The 18,375-nt window shown below is 31.0% G+C and overlaps 2 protein-coding genes across 2 annotated transcripts; one reads left to right on the forward strand and one right to left on the reverse strand.

The window, feature by feature from the left end:
• Positions 1-2,656: 2,656 nt before the first annotated feature.
• Positions 2,657-4,020, forward strand: LOC131659901 (F-box/LRR-repeat protein At3g26922-like). The gene is made up of 3 exons (XM_058929020.1): positions 2,657-2,720; positions 2,833-3,707; positions 3,805-4,020. Exons 1-3 carry the CDS (start codon positions 2,657-2,659, stop codon positions 4,018-4,020), a joined length of 1,155 nt encoding a protein of 384 aa, XP_058785003.1.
• A 7,626-nt stretch (positions 4,021-11,646) lies between these two features.
• On the reverse strand, positions 11,647-14,148 carry LOC131593500 (phytolongin Phyl1.1-like). Its single transcript, XM_058866003.1, has 2 exons — positions 13,963-14,148; positions 11,647-12,880 (listed from the first exon to the last, which is right to left on the reverse strand). The coding sequence occupies exon 2, from the start codon at positions 12,634-12,636 to the stop codon at positions 11,809-11,811; it is 828 nt and encodes a 275-aa protein (XP_058721986.1). The 5' UTR covers positions 12,637-12,880; positions 13,963-14,148; the 3' UTR covers positions 11,647-11,808.
• Between the last annotated feature and the right edge of the window lie 4,227 nt (positions 14,149-18,375).

Below are 18,375 nucleotides of genomic sequence, written 5' to 3' on the forward strand. Positions count from 1 at the left end.
AGTGTAAGAAAGACATGCTCACACGAGAGTTGTAAAGTGCTCTGTCTAATGAACTTATGGAGAATTTAATATCCCTCTCTCAATCTTAAGACTGATATATTTACAGAATTACCTGGGCCCGACTTAATAGCCAAAATGAGGGTTTTATTCTTTTTAAAATCAAGAGTTTTTATTAAGTGTTTTCGAATTTCAAATATATCAATTCACGCTCCTCTTGTATTTGGAGTCACTCGCGCAACACTAATCTCAGTGGACTTTCATTTTCCTAAATACCTAATCAGATAGTCTTAACTTAAACACATTTTCACATTCTTATAGTAATTATACATCATTAATATATATATATATATATATATATATATATATATATATATATATATATATATATATATATATATATATATATATATATATATATATATATAATTAAACTTAACATATTATATTACTTTACTTCGTATTTAGGATTAATGTAAGAGCATAATTCAATGTTTGTTGTGCAATATAGATGCATTTGAGATTCACTTATATTTGTTAGAAGTTACTTAGGTTTTCTGCACAATACCCACATTTACTCTTCTTTACTAGACATTAAAGATTCACCTACACGATACAAATATTTTAGATTTTATATGTACTCCCTCCGTCTTACAATAGGTGTCCTCTTTGAGATTTTCACATTTTTTAAGAAAATGATTAATTATGTTGATTTCAATGATAAAATGAGTCTCATTTACTAAAATAATCTTATTAATAATAGATAGTGGAGTACTTAAATGAATTAAAATACGATAAGGGTAAGTTAGTGGAAAGAAATAATAAATATTACATTGATATTCTAAATGGATAACTAATTTGAGACAAATAAAAATTGGAAAGAGAACACCTATTGTGAGACGGGGGGAGTAATACTCAACTGGAAATAGAACTTATCTAGGTTTTACATGTATTAACGACCTTTTGTTAGTATTCAATAATTTAGCCATCAACATGCATACTTTATACAAGAACTACATAATTAGGGTTTTCCATCTCGAATTATGTCATTCACATTCTCTAGTTATTTGCTAACTTACACATAAATAATAACTCGTTTTTATTAGAGGATGAATATTCTTACTCCAAGAGTAAGTTTAAAAGAGTTACTCTAAATCTTAACCCTTGATCTTTATTAAGCTAACGACTTTATTTCATCATTTAATCTAATTATTTTTGAAAATATTTTTCTATTTAAAAACTCAATTAAAGTCGTTAGATTAATGAAAATCAAAAGTTAAAATTTGGAGTAACTCTTTTAAACTTATTTTTGGAGTAAGAATATCCTTCCTCTTTTATTAATATGTGCCTTATAACATCCATTATGTAAACCCTTATCATTGAGTTGGTATTAAGATACTGTGGTATAAGTTGTGCCAGAAAAAACTATAAATGGTGAGTAAAATTTATATTGTATTCACGAGGATTGTTTTAACTTTTACAAATGTAAGGTGAAAATTGTTTTAATTAGGAAGACAAATGTAATTTTGCAAAATGGGGGAGAAGGGTGCGTAGAGCACGATTGAATCGATTGTGTAATGATTATAAAACTATGTTATCTAAAATAACATTCGAGAAATATTAAGATAGAAACAATTAGGTCCTACTTTAAATCCTTTTCTCTGTTATGTATTTAATCTATACTTGAATCTATAATGAATATTCTTATATCACGACTATTTTACTAAACACGGATACCCAACAATTTCTTCACCATGTAACCCATTTTGTCTAAATATGACCCCTCAATGACCTTGCAGGAAAGTCTTAATTGATGTAGGTTTTATCACACCTAAAATACCTTTGTCATGATCAATTATACCCTATGCCTAACAATCATAAACAACCCCACAATGTTATTTAATTTAAATATATATGCCTAACAATCATAAACAACCCCACAATGTTATTTAATTTAAATAGGGTTAAATGACTTCCACCCCCTGCAATAGTAGCGAGATTTGATTTTCCCCCTATTAAAAAAAAATTTGTCCTGGCCCCTTAACAAAAAAAGATTCCAAAATGAAAAACCTTATGGAGCCAGATTATCTCAATTTAGCATACGTGGACAGAATGTTCATGTTGATGTGGCATGGGGTGACACGCTGGCACTTTGCATTTTATAATTAGGGCAATTTGCAGGAAATCCCCAAATCACCGTCTTCTTCATAAGGTACCTCTATATCACCATATCCCCAAATCACGATTCTTCCAGATTTGTACCTCCATATCACCATCTTCTTCACGCTTCTTCATCCGTTGCATCATCTTCTTCAAACTTCTTCCTCCATTGCATCGTCTTCTTCGTACCAAATGTCTTCTAGCAAAAGTGCCGTTAGCTGAAGGGCAGGTACAGGCTGAACCACAAATTTAAAATTTTGGGGTCAATGTGAATCTTCATAAATGCTAATTAAAACTAACGGTAATACATAGTAATACAATTTTTGTTTTTTAATTTTGGAAATAATCCAAATAATTTAAGAGTATTTAGGATTAAAATTTATTGCATAATTTATAGCTAATAATAATGGATATGTGCATAAGGTCCTTGGATTATTTTCATCTATGAGCAGAATTCAGTCACACCCAATTCAATAATTGTACTTACAAATTCACTCAGATGGCGTATTCCCCTAAACCTAGGAAGGCCAAGTCTCGCAGAAAGCAACAACAACTCACACAAGGTTTCTTTTCAATTTACTTATAAAAATTGTGATGATTGGACTTTTTTAGAATAGGTTAGTGATGAATATGTGTTACTCTAATCAATTTCTTTTGAATTATTTTGTTTTGTAGACTTGATCAGTGATTTGTCTGATTGTCTTCTCATTCACATACTGTCTTTTTTGGATGCAAGAGATGCCGTTCGAACCTGCATTTTGTCCAAAAGATGGATCAATCTTTGGAAGACACTTTCCACTATTGTGATATTAGATTATCCTAATTTCGATGACCGAAAATATGAACGATTTGTATATCAGATTTTGTCACTACGTGACAATTCTACCGATATTCACACTCTTCAACTTCACCCCACTTTTATGAAAAAGCGAAGCCACACATTAGTGTCTAGGATACTGAAATATGTTTTTTCACACAATGTCCAACGCTTACTACTTGACTTTCAAACCCTTAAGCCCAATTGTTTTTCTTTTTCATGTTCTACTCTAAAGTCCCTCAAACTTACCTGTGGTGATTTTGTTTTTGGTGTCAATACTGAATTTCCAAATTCTCTTCATTTTCCAGCATTAGCCACCCTATCTCTAAGCTACTTTACTTTTACTTCCAATCATGATGGTTGTGCTGAACCATTTTCCACTTTTAATATGTTGAATACGTTGATCATCAACCAATGTGTAGTCTTGAATGAAAAAAACCTTTGCATATCAAATACTAGACTTGAAAATTTATCTATAACTATGCATCGCGATAATTATCCTAGAACTTTATTCAAAATCGAGTTATGTGCTCCAAATCTTCATACCTTCTCTTATATTGGTAATCATATTTCAAAACTTGTTTGTAGCAAGAGTATTTTCTCCTCTATCAAACAGTTACTTATTAATGTCAGGTGTTTTGATATGTATGTGGGGTACTCACCAATTATATGCAATTGGTTGGATGAAATTTCTAATATTGAATCATTGACCCTTGATACATATACTCTTGAGGTACTTTATATTGTATAGTTAGTCTACTTTTTATAGTGTATTTATTAATTTTATCAAACATATAATTGCAAGTTACCCTAATACTTTCTTTGATTAGGTTCTTTCCTGTTTTCCTGATTTTCTCAAGCTTGAGCCACCTTCCCTTTTAAACTTAAAGTCACTCAAAATAGAAACATATCGCCTTTCCGATGTATCTGAATTTGACAGAACCGTAGACTTTTTGCTTCAAAATTCACCCTTGGCAAAGGTTGAGATCATTCTTGTAGGTGCGTTTTTTATTTCCCATGATATGTTAAATTTGAATAATTTATAAGTTTAAAGGTTGTTATATCTATTATGAATTTCAAAAACAATGTATTAATTAGTCTTAATGATTCATATTGTTCTAATATTATATGATAATTTTATTTGATATTCAAATATTTTATAAGATATTATCAAAGTTATGGGAGACTTAAACTTGGAAGAAACAATAGATTGTATAGAATTTTTGAAAAAGAATGAGATGTTTGTTTAATGATTTATTAGATAGTGAAATATTTTATTAAATCTTAATGGTGACAACTTTTTACCAATTTATATTTTGTTAAATGTAAATGTACATTTGAAAATGTTTTTGTTGTATTTAAAATAAAATTAAGAGTGTATATAGTATTTGAAAAATTTGGGAAGCTTTATTTTAATTACTATTTTTTTTTTATAAATATTTTAGTACTTGTATCTTTTAGATAGATATTAAAGTAATAACTAGTCAAGTATCTTCTAAATATACTTTTACAGATAAAATGTATGTGCCTAATCAATTTTATTTGTTTTATTTTCTTGTAGAAAAATGGAGCAAAATGTAGAGATGATCAAAGCCTTTGGAAAGTTAATGTCTTTTTTAATACAAAATGAGATATTAAAATTTTTTTTGTCCAAAAGATGTATCAGTCTGAAGAAGGAACACTTACACCTTTTTTTTTGATAAGCAATGGTACATGATTTCATTCAAAAACTGAGTATAAGGGGTACTCGCCCGTATACAAAAATCATTACATTAGCATCGACTCCAACGGGTTTTGACACCACAAATAATAATTCGAAAGGCCCTTAACATTAACCCCTATTATATGCCATTGCCAAGAGGAAAGACGAATTTGTTCAAACACCTCCACCGCCACTGCTGCTTCGTTCTTAAAAATAACCGCATTCCGCTTGCACCAAATTGACCACGCATAAACCAACCACAGTAACAACCTCTTCTTAACCGGAATGTTGCCTCTAACAGAATTTGAGCAAGCTAACAAACTTATTACATTGAGGATGCTTCTCATTTATTTGAAAATTTCAATTTTGAATGATTTGCTTATAACATTGTCTAGCTTATCCTATGTTATGTATTATGTTAACATAGTAATAAGTTCAAAGAGTTAGCATACCTTTGTAGTATGATTAGTGTTAGTTTAACTTTTTATATTCTAAAAACATTTTACATTTTACTTTATTTAAATTATTTGTTTCAATATAATTTTCTATAAGCTATTCACACCTTGATGTTTATTTTCTTAAAAATATTTTTCTTGAAATAAAATCAAACTTGTATATTTTAGTTTTAAAAAAGTTAACTTTTTTGTATAAAAGATAGAAATAACAAAAAAAAAAAATCATTTTATTAGTAAAGAATTTGATTAATTAAATATAAATGAAAATAATATATTACCTTTATTATGTGATTCACTAAATAAATAAATATAGGGAAATGCTAACGAGTGTCTAAGAGGAATTGGTTAATAGTTTAATATGATATATTTTTGGTTATTAAATACTTGTATTAATTACTGTAATGAAAATTAAAATAATTAACTTTTTTTAAGAAATAAAAGGTATTCCTTCCGGTCTTAAATATAAGCAAATTTGCAAAAAAGCTCACTCTTTAAGGAGAATGTCTCAATGCATTTAATTCTTACTCTCTTTCTAATTCTACCCCTATTTTTTGCTTTGAAAATTGTTACAAACATTTAAAATATAAAAAATTGTAGGGGTATATTTGGAATAGGGACATTAAATGTAATAAATATTGATTTTTTTTTCTTATATTTAAGACTATAATTTTTTTTTTGTTGCTTATATTCGAGACCGGAGGGAGTATGTTTTTCTTGAAAACATTTGATTCAATGTATTGCAAGTTTAAATAATGAATATTTTTTTTATATTTAGAATTAACCAGCGCCTCTAGAGCATTCGTTAGCATGACCCATAAAACAATAGAAAATTAATTGAAGAGAGAGACATATATTCCAAAATATATAGCCATTTTAATTCATATTTATGAGATACATTTTATTTCTTTAAAACATTTCGACAGTACTATATGGAGATATGAATTTAAAAGAAATATAAGTGTATACGTTTTTTGGAAAAAGTTGATTTACTTATATGAATTATTTTTTAAAATAATATTATACTTAGTCAAATATCATAAAATATACACTATATACAATTATTTAACAAAAAATATTTCTTGGGATCAAATACTATTTTTAGTTTTAGTTTTAATAAACAGTTACAAATATTGAATTCTTTTTAAAAAATAATCTAGTTTTGAAGTTTAATTCCCAAACTAACCAACATTTTCTAATAGTTATCAATATAACCATGTTTAAAAAAAATTGAATTAAAGAAGAAATGCAACTTGAATTAGCATCTCCTATGTATTTTTCAAATTTTTCAGTTACTTGCGGAAAAATATTTCGTAGGAAAATCTGCAGTTAAATAGAAAAAAATTTTAAAAAAAATATATAAGAGGCTCCAATTCAAATAGCGCCTTTTCTTTAATTCACTTTTTTGTTTGAAACATGGTTAGATTGAAAATTATTGTGGAAGGTTGGCTAGTTTGGTAATAAAACTTTAGAACTTGATTATTTTTTTGAAAAAATCACAAATATTAATAGAAATTTATAAATATTTAAAGTATTTACTTTTCTAGATGTACTTATGAGTATTCATTGTCATCTCTGTAAGTGTTTATGAATGTCCGTAAATGTCTACAAATATCTCAAAATTCACGGATACTCGTCTGATAGATGCTTGCACGTGTATGTGAGACATACATGTATATCATATTTATCTAATGGGGGATACTAGAAAAATAGTAGATGTACTTATGAGTATCCATTGTCATCTCTATCAGTTTGAGTTTCTCAGTTCGCAGACCCAATCTGACAATCTGTTGATGTGACACTAGTGGTCTGACAAATACTTGCATGTGTATGTGAGACATACATGTATATCATATTGGGGATGGGGGGGGGGGATACTAGAAAACTAGTAGATATACTTATAAGTATCCATTGTCATCTTTATCAGTTTGAGTTTCTCAGTCCGCGGACCCAATCTGACAATCTGTTGATGTGACACTAGTGATTTCTTTTGTTAATTATTTTAAATAAAAATATAAAATTAATAGATCACTACAAACCATAATATTCCACTTTACAAGAAGACAAAGCCACAATTGCTTGCCACACTCCTTGATAGACTGCATTATAGGTTGCGATATAGTCCACTTTACAAGAAGACAAAGCCACAACTGCTTGTTTCATAGAGCACCATAAGATTAGAGAATTGAACAACTTAAAGTTAGGTTCCTTACGATTTTTACTTTCTCTAAGCAGAAAGATCAGTGGGAGGGGTTAGAGGTGGAAGGGTTAGTCGTGGCTTTGGGATCTTAAGTGGAGAAGAACTCGTATTTTTTAGCATGAACAATTTTGGATATATAATCTCCTTCTTATAATTAGACACCTCATTTCTTCCAATTAGTTTGATAAGTGGCTACGGCGTTTCTCTAAATATGATATATACTATGTATCCTCTATGTACTCTTTCCTTCTAACCTGAAAGTTTCCACTACTACAAATAATACATTTCATGTCGAAGCTTTCGCCTCAGCAAAAAAAGAGGTACTATGCCAAGGCACGCCGTGTTTTTTTTTTTTTTATAAAAATAAAAACAACATAATCCCTCGATTTTTATTAAAACCGAGGGAAAAACAAATCAGGACACACTTAGAATCACAACTATTGTAGTTTATGTTTTATTTGTTTATAAATGAATACTAAATGATATACCCCTTCAGTTTCCTTAAAATATGAGGATAACATAATCAAATTTTACTATAAAAGCACTCATTAAGCAAATTTAACCCTAATCCTAACTTATATGTTGTTGCCCCAAACTAGTTCGCATCATTCTCTGGGACGAATTGCAAGACAGGAAAATCTTCATTGTTCTTCTATCCTTGAACAAATTTTTTCTACCCTTGCAATCTATTTCACATAACGGTGTTGATGTATTTTTGAAACAACTCGTTGTTAAAGAATGTTAGAAAAGTTTTTTATGATAGATTGAAAGTGCAGAAAATCATTATTGCTTCTAGGTTAAACAAAGAAGGTTGTTCAATCTTTAAAAGGATATATGCAATAAAATTTGAAATTGCAGCGATGATGATGAATCTGAATTTTTTAAATATTTTCGTGTAAACTATGTAATATTAAAAAATAGATATTATTCACCTCGGTTATAGGACTTACTTATCTTATTTTGTTTTTCTATTTAAAATAAAAAAATGTTACCTCTCGGTTTTTTTAATAACCGAAGGAATGTGTACACAACTACAACAACAAATCTTTATCCTACATTCTTAAAGGAACAACGCTCAAGATATTGTCAAAACATCAATCCATAATAAAATATCTACATCCACCACTATATATCTTTCTTGTGAAAGCATTTTCCTTAATAATATTTGCTCAAGATAATGAAATTTTGGAACTTAAAAAATCTTGAAAAAGTTCTCAATGATGGATTGAAAGTGCAGAAAAAACATTTCCAATGTTTGGAATTGATATTTCCTTACTTGGAGCTGATAGCTCTTTAAAATTTGATTGTGTGCATTCCATAGAACTTTAAAATAATAAGCACAAAATGTATCCAACATGATATGGATTAGAGCAAAGATGTGTTGTACTCCCAGAACAAGAACTACTATGATAACACTACATTTGTTGCAATAATGTAACTTAATATTCTGGATAAATAATGTAATATTAAAAAAAGCTTATACACCTTTTACCTCGATTTATAACAGAAACCGATGATATAATTTTGGCATGATAATCGAGGATATTTATCACAGTCCTTATGCAAATTTGTGTCATCCACTTTATGAGTATCAGCGCTCAAGACACTTCCATTAGTGATCTGCGTTTAACAGACATCCATCATAAAAGCATTTTGAATATCAATAATTGTTAATGAACTATAACATGGAAATTTTGAAGCGTAAAAAATTCGGTAAAATTCTCTACAATGGATTGCAAGAGTAGAAAATAAATTGTGTTTAAGGTTTTTGTTATTCAATAATAAAAAAAGTTTGACGATGTTCTTCAATAATCATATAATCATTTATTTAACCAACTCTTTTATTGTTTTACATCAGAAACAAATAGATGCGAAAGGGATCTGGAATATATTGTATATAATATTTTATCCTCACCGACATTTCAATGAAACGAGGATCCAACATCTGATCTTCACCAGCAGTAATGACGATGGATCAGATTCAAAATTGTTATATATTTTACAGAATTTTTCAGTGTAAACAATGTAATATTATGGGTAACCAATTAATTTATAAATATTATGTAGTTTGTAATGAATTTAAAAGAATATATCAATCTTATCGCTCGGTGTTACTGATAAACCGAGAGGTTTGATGCACTAGTTTTGAAAATATTAAAAGTGCATAAGTTAGGGTTCGAACACATGTGCATAAGCATTTTCCCCTCGGTGTTTTAAAAATCAAGGAGTAAAGTTGATATTTTTCATGTCGTCGTTCGTTACCTCACTTCTATAGCCGATGTTAAATGCATTTCTCATCCGAGGTGAAATGTGTTTTTTGTAGTAGTGTTTCTGCAGACCATCTGGTTTTGCCTGTGGAGTTGGTCTCTCCAATATTTGAAGAAATTGGGCACTATGTAAAGTTATTGTTTTCTCCTTACAGCTTTTGCAGAATCGTATTCTTATTAAAGAAAACCTTCCTATAAGAATTATTAGTATGTTAATAAGTAAGGTTAGAGCCTAAAGCGCAAACATTCGACTATGGAGTGTTATTTCCTGCCAATTCAAGTTTGCCTGAGCTTGTCAAGAATCTTGTTGGCTTTTCAAATGGAGATTGGTGTGAAGATAAGAAAAAAGAACACACTAGGGTACTTGTTCAAGTTTACAATGCTCCAATATTACGGTGCTCGAAAATGCAACATGTAGTTTACTCATGAATTTGAATACATAGCATGCTCACTAGCTGCTTGTCAAACAATGTGGCTAGCCTCAATTTTGAAGGAGTTTGAGATAAAAGTAAGAAAACCTATGATCCCGTTCTTAGACAATAAATTTATAATTGATCGGCAAAAATTCCTATGCTATACGGAAGAAGTAAACACATTGAAACAAAATTTTATTTTATTAAAGAACAAACAAAGAAATGTTAAGGTGACCTATTATTCAACTGAAAAGCTTTTGACATTCTTATTCACTAAACCATTCAAGATTGACACTTTTAAAAGACCTAGAAAAACTTGAATTAAACCAGGATGTTGACTTTCTTAAGACACTTAACTTTAATTGAAATCATTAGCATTAAGATAGCATCAATTGATTTTGGTTATGCCAAATTTAAGACTTTTAGTAAATGTAAATAAAATGTGAATACTTTTATTGAAAATGACCACTTACTTTTTTCTATGAATTATTCAAGTGAATGCAAAACCAAGTCTTAGAGTTAGAAACCAAACATGAAAGAGACACGACAACATGTTTCAAGTAGACACATTTGGTTTTAAATTTAATAAATAGACAAACCAAACATCATTACTCAATTCATCAATTTGACTTAGTCTTTTGAGAACTAGTCAACAACAAATCTTTCAACCTCTCTCTAAAATTTGACTCGGCAATTTTCCTTCTTTTGATGAAACTTTCAAAGAAAAAAAACTTAATGCATATTTGTTATAATTATTTTGCGATGTAGCACCGACATCTCTTAAAACATTAGTGTCTTTGCTCATGTCTGAATTGTCTTTGTTCATGTCGGAATTAAACATTTCTTTGTTCATGTCATAATTAAACACTTGTACTCACGTTTGTGATTCCGTTTAATTAATTAATTAATTAATTTTTTAATTAATTAATTAATTAATTTTTTAAATTATTACCAGTGTCAGGAAATCAGTGGTAGGGTCGTATTCAGAGTATTTGTACATATGTGGATAAAACTTGAAAATATCTGAAGACTACAATCTCAATATTAGAAAGCAACTGTTTTTTTTCAAATCCTAATTCAACTAATAAGAGTCGATATTACTAAATTAGAAACCATCAGAGTTCGAACCGTGTTTTTTTGCAAATCCTAATTCAACTAATAAGAGTCGATATTACTAAATTAGAAGCCATCAGAGTTCAAACCATGTTTTTTTGCAAATCCTAATTCAACTAATAAGAGTCGATATTACTAAATTAGAAGCCATCAGAGTTCGAACCGTGTTTTTTTGCAAATCCTAATTCAACTAATAAGAGTCGATATTACTAAATTAGAAGCCATCAGAGTTCAAACCGTGTTTTTTTGCAAATCCTAATTCAACTAATAAGAGTCGATATTACTAAATTAGAAGCCATCAGAGTTCGAATCGTGATATTCATGTGAGTTTATAGTAGTTATTAGCACTTCGCAGAGAAAAAAAAAAATTACCAACCATATCTACATGCTTGTATGTATGAAGAAAAATACAGAAACAGGCCAAACCTTTAAAATCTTCTCAAAATTCATATACAAGTACAAATTTTTAAAAGTGATGAAACTGTACATAAACATCTATAATTAAAAAACTCATATAGTATTGAATAAACCAGAAACACATGCCTAAAAATAGATCTTACTAACATGACAAATGTGTGATTTTCTCCAACTACATTCTCCACTAAAGAAACTAATTTCTGTTGTTGATCGATCACGCACAGAAAAACGATCAAATTCAGAGTCGCGTAAGAGGTTTGAATTTGAATTCTATCGAATGCAGGATATACCGCGGCATACTACTAACCAGATGACAAATAATATAATACATACAGCTGCATCAATAGCTAGAACAATACGTACTTGGCGCCACCATTTCTTACGAACGTTATGAGGGGCTTGTCTCATTCTCGTTGAACCGATATCCTTTTGCAGAGAAGTAGATGCACCTGCGCCGCCTTGGCTAATACCGTCCAGATTTCCTGAATCAGCCCTTACCCCTCTATCCGTAGATTTTCGATGCTCCTCTAACTCAACATCTCTCATTACAATCACGTGATCCTTTACTTTCTTTTTCTCTGGTTTGCTCGATTTTCCTAATAAAGGGGCTTTTGTTGAAACAGCGCCTTCGATTTGGCCGTTCAAATTGTTTGGTGACGGAGACAGACCGTCGTAGGAAGCTTCGTCTCTCCAATTACTACCACTACGCGAGACATTCTCTAACGAAGTGATCAGATTGCGAATGACAGGAACCAGTTTCTCTTGAATGTTAATCGAATTCATGCTTGACGAAAATCCCCTTGAACCTTTTCTAGCTACCTTTCTGAATTCATCTCTAACGTGTTCCAAAAACCGAAGAACTACCAAGTTACCAATACCTTCATCGACAATCGCAAAGTAAACATATCCATCTTCCATTAGAAATTCGTAAGTCCTTTTACCTATTGTCTCAAAATACCACCTGTGAAAAGAAGGTGCCGCCTCCAAGCACAGGGCCGCGACTTTCTCAACTTCTTCACTTCCGCCACTATATGCATACAGGACGTGCTTACCTTTAGAAACACAACAGTAGTGAACTTTATTTTGAATCGAATCCATTGACGACCGGCGGTTCAATAAATATATCCCGTATCAAATCGCAACCAACTCCACTCAAATGACAGAACCGCAGATCATAAAATTTGCTTCTCTCTATGTCTCAGATGTTAAATCTCGGAAAACACCGATATGTCGTTATCATAAAAAACAAACAAACAAACAAACCAAAATCTTCAAGTCTTGTCTCAAACAAAAGCCGTTAACGTAATAAGCAAAACCAAGCGAAGTTCTCGAAAATCGCCGGCTGCAAAATCAAAACATCCGAGGTTACCAACACAAACCTTCAGCTAAGTAAATCATAAACAAAACTCTTCATTCTTGCCAAGGGACCAACTTGACTATTCATATGGAAAAAAAGGCAAATATTCTTTTAGTAAAGAAACAAATACTACTAAAGTATAATAAGGTTAACATAGTAAGAAATAACAACAAGCAACATGGATATATAAATAAATAAATAAAACTCCTCAATCAAATGATATGAAGCATCGACTCGGGGATCCAGATTCCGTGCAGTCACGCCACGCCGACAGACACATCAGATAGAATATCGGATCAAGATTCCCTTAAGTTACAAACTGCGTGCACTCACACAATCAGGACCCGGTTACAAATTGTCTGACTGCGTGAATACCAAATCCAAATTTTCGAATACGAGTTCCATGTCCGGCACAGACAAAACATAGTTTACGTTTGGTTTAGCTTTTGGAAGAGCCAAAATCAAATCAATTCCAGAGATGTAGAATTGATTTTGAGGTGTTTGATTCTTCTAAAGTAGAATTGATTTTGCTTTCAAAATTGATTCTACTAGAACTGGTAGCTTTTGAGTTTAAATATTGAAATCTACTATTCAACACGATTTTGCATAAAATTATCCAAACATAAATCACTTTACATCAACTCACTTTTAACCAGACGGAATCAATTCACTCAAAATCAATTTTTTTCACCGCAGAACCAAACATACTCACAATCACTTTGATTTTCTCAAATTATTACCGATATTTACGTGTCAGTGTAGTGTTTGGTGTTCAGATAACCATATCAGATCTTCAACAAAAGAAGTAACAGAACCTAAGATCATAAAACCTACAAACTCAACATAAAAAACCCTAAAAAAATTCTAAAACAAAAAAGAGAAACTTCAAATCTACAACAGCAATTCAAAAATCTTGAAGTGAAGTCAAAGATCCAAAACACAATAAAGTTCAAAATTTTCTGCTAATTTTTTGATTAAAAATTTGAATCAAATCACAAGTGTTACAGAACTTAAAATTGAAAGTTGAAAACTAAGAACATGAAAATTAGAATGCAGAGAGAACATACCTGATGCATGTGCGGTGGGTGGAGAGAGAGAGAGAGGGGATGAAGAAGAAGAACGAAAAAGTCTGATTCAGATTTTGTTTTCCATAGTTGAATAATTATTATGTGAAAATAAATAAATATATAAATAGTTTTTTTAAGCAAAAAAAAAAAAAAATGTAACTGAACGAAAAAGTCTGATTCAGCTTTTGTTTTCCATAGTTGAGTAATCTATTACAAATATAACTAGCAGTTAGTGTATAACTCAGATCTAAATGCAAATGAAATGCTAAAACTTGAATGTGAATTACATTTCAACATCGTTAATTTATATTTAAGACTAAAAATTAATAACATCAATTTCATCCTTCAAAAGTGTTCAGTTTTGATTACCTTGGTCATCACGTCTGTAAGTTATTTCTGGGTGCTACAGTGAACAACTTTAAACTTTCAATTATGAAATTGATTTTGCATAAAGTGAAACTTTGTATCTATATGCTTGTTTCTCCCATGCAACACTGGATTATTGGCAAGACTTATTGAAGATTTGTTGTCTATCATCAATTTGAATGGATTGCTCTCCTTGAACTTCAACTCCTTCAGCAAATTCTTCAGTCAAACAACATGACAAGCTTACAGAGCCCCAACAATGTACTTAGCCTTACATGTTGACAGTGCAACCATTGGTTGTTTTTTGGAACTTCATGAAATGGGAACTATCAAATATATAAACATGTATCCTATAGTTCTTCTTTTGCCAACTTTGTGCCCACACCAGTCAGAGTCCGAATAATATATCAACTCAACATCGTTTAACACTCCATATAGAAACAAAATTCCATGCCTCATAACCTCATTTACATACTTGAGTATCATGACTTCAATTTGGTAATGAGACTACTTTGGCTTACTCATAAACCTGCTTATCATTCCAACTGTATATCATATGTCAGACCTGGTGTTACATCGACATCAGAGTCAAGTTTATGGTTTGTCTTTGTAAGTGTGACTTCAAGCTTACAATTCATCAGCACAAACTCTTCAGCAACTCAAACTCATATTTTAGTTGGTGCACAATGATTACCTTCTTAGAGTGTAAATCTCCATGACTAAAATATATACCATGTTTCCAAGGTCACTCATATCAAAAGCATCCATCAGCACCTCTTTGAACTTATTTATCTCAAAAGTACAACTCTCTGTCAAAAGTATGTCATCTACATAAAGACACATCAAAATCACATTGTCATCAGAAGTATGCTAAACATACAAACCATGCTCCATTTCACATTTTTTGAATCCTTGACACTTAAAAAATGAATCAATTTCTAGATTCCAAGCTCTTAGAGCATGCTTAAGCTCGTACAACGCTTTATGCATCTTGTGTTAGACTTGAGATTTCACACACAAGAGGGAGGGTGAATTGTGTGGTTTAGAAAAACTTGATTTTGAAATTTTTTCCTAAGATCTATCAGAGTTTAAAAAAGTTTTTCTTAGACCTAGCAGCAGAATATAAAAAGTATTTTGAAAATAGAGTGCTGAAAATAAAAAGTTTAAGGGAAAATAATAACACCACGATGTATAGAGGTTTGGTCATAAATAAGAGGCCTACTCCTCTCCCCGGGAATTGGTCTTGAGAATTTCTATTATGTACTTAAGAGCTTTTAGTAGGTGACGCTCACGAACCCCTTTATTCAAGAAAATGGTGGTTGATTTACAACCATGTTTATACAAGACAAAGGATATGATCGATTGCGTCTTCTCCATTAAAATGTTGAGACTAAAGTGGTCAAGCTTCCTTTCTAACGGTAGATTGAAGTGGTAAGACTTCTCTCCACAAAATATTTAAGTTCAATATGATTTAACAAGATAACCATTAACCTTTTGAGTTTTTAACAGGCTGATCTTCTAACCTATGGTTTTATGCGCACTAACCATGAACCTAATGATAAGTTCATCAATATTGAAGAACTTCATCCTTCAAATTTTCAAGGCTTTATAATAGCTTTAAGGAAAGTTCAACCATAATAAGGATCTTCAACCTAACTAAATATTAAGAACTGGTCACTTTATCCCCAACCAAATCTTTTAACAGGTTTAGCATCTAACCACATATTTTTATCTCTAAATGGACAGTGTACATCCAAGGTGCATGAATAACAACCTTGAATAACTTTACACATTTCTACCCATCTAGAATTACATAGACACCTCACTCACAAAAGAACGTTCTTCACAAAAGCATATGGCTATAATAACTAGTGAGAGAAAGTGACAGAGAAACCTTAGAGAGAGAGAGTGTGTGTGTGTGTGTGTATGTGTGTATGTGTGTAGCTTTTATTGACTTCCAGAGATGGCTTTATGTCTTCTGGATGATTTGAACCAAGAAATTAGACCTCTATTTATAGGCTTTAAATCCTCCAAAAAAGGAAACAACATTAAATAAAATTTGATTGTTATCAATCGATTATCTCATTTAAAAATAACTGGTCTATTTTTCAAAATAGGTAATAATTGATATATAGTTATTTTTAATTGTTTGTGTACATTCAAATTTCTTTGTTTCTCAAGAACGCGCCAATCTAAACGATTGACACTTTATGCTTACTGATTAGATCTAGTCAAAATAATTTTTCTGGCTCTTTGAATGTTCCCAACACTTTCTAAGCAACTTCTATATATCTTTTCAAGGTATTTTATTTTCAAAAAAATTATAAAAAAGTTTTAAGTGTGTGTGCGTGTGCGCGCGCGCGTTTATAGCCATTTACTTATAAAGAAATAACTTTTGCTTTTACAAAAGTTCCGCTCACTTACTAAATTGGGGTAACTTCTGTAAGCCCGTGTCTGATGTCTTCGTTGTGTTAACACTTGCTTGAGATATTATTATGCTTTTGATGTAATTTGTCTGTTTACCTTTTTCTGAACAACCTTTGTTGATGTTTGAAACTTCGTCATCCTTGATCAAACCCATGACTTGCATCTTTAACTGTTTAGAGTATATTGGTTGACTTTTGTTATTGCATCTTTACTATGCTGAATGTTCTCTTTCTGATCCTTTACAGTTGTCATCGTACCGCATCTCTATTATGATGAGTATTTTTTATGTACTATACAGTCAAGGACTTGTTGTATATATCCTGATGATTTATCTATTGTGTTCTTTTATAGTTAAGGCAAAACTTTGTTGCATATTCAATATGCTAAGTGTCTTTTATGTACTTCGAAGTTGTCATCATCAAAACAAAGATCTAATACCTGCAAAACAAGGTTCTATATTCTTCCCATTTTTTATGATGATGACGCATCTCTCAGGGAACGTGGTAAAAGAAACAAAGAATAAGTATTTTCGAGTGATAACACTCCCCCTAAATTAGTTAGAGTATATACCCTCTCATTGAGAGTATACTTCACCCCTTTTGTCATAATAAAAAAGGCGATAAAAAAGATGCAAATGGACATGCAAACAAATAACATTAATCTTCATATAAGTCTAGTTATGGAAACATTCTTATAGGATTCATCAAGCATAACATATAAAAAAAAGACTTGGTAAACATGTCATCAAGGTATCAATCATTATAACAAGAATAGGTCATATGACATGCTCTCACAAATTATATCATAATTTTATAAATATGGATGAGCAAGTAGGATGGCACGGTAAATGTCACATAAGCATGTATAGGAGAAACGAAAGAAGTTTTAGCCATGGTATGATTTGTCAAGTGCAAGTATGAGCATACATGTAATGCAATCATGTCATAATGCATAGAAAACATTTAGAAACCATATAAAACATGTGTATGTCACAAAGAGTACTACGTCCTAATTCCTATAAGTGAGATAGATTTTCCTAGGGTGTTTTAGACATGGCATACACATTTTAAAATATTAGTTTTAACAATATACATATAACGCATAAATATCATACCCCAAAGAGGAGGAAAAGGGAGGATAACTTACAAACTCTTAATCATACCTAACTTACACGACCTTCAAGAGCATCACGCTCCTCGCAACCATAACCACCGACTAATCTTATTGTCTGACTGCAATCAAGCAATGTTAGGCACGAGCAAGTCATCTCACATCATGTGAGTTGGTCCTTAAATCCACCTTAACAACCACCACACGGGGTTTCTTGTCGCCGTGAGAAGGCCCTCGCCACAAAAGCGAGTTATACACCTACAAAGGCCTCTTAATCTCCCTTCCTTTATAAGGAGAAATCAGACAATTGTACTTTTTGACCAGTATATATATATATATATATATATATATATATATATATATATATATATATATATGTCTTAAGAACGAGTCGAGCTGAGTCAAATCTAGTTTAGCTAGGCTCGACTCGATAAGTATTGATATAATTTGAAACCCAACTCAAATTTCTTGAGTCTTTTTTAGCTCAAACTTGACTTGATTAAAGTTCGC

The sequence above is a fragment of the Vicia villosa genome, linkage group LG3, assembly GCF_029867415.1.
Source record: "Vicia villosa cultivar HV-30 ecotype Madison, WI linkage group LG3, Vvil1.0, whole genome shotgun sequence".
Classification (NCBI taxonomy): Eukaryota; Viridiplantae; Streptophyta; class Magnoliopsida; order Fabales; family Fabaceae; genus Vicia; species Vicia villosa.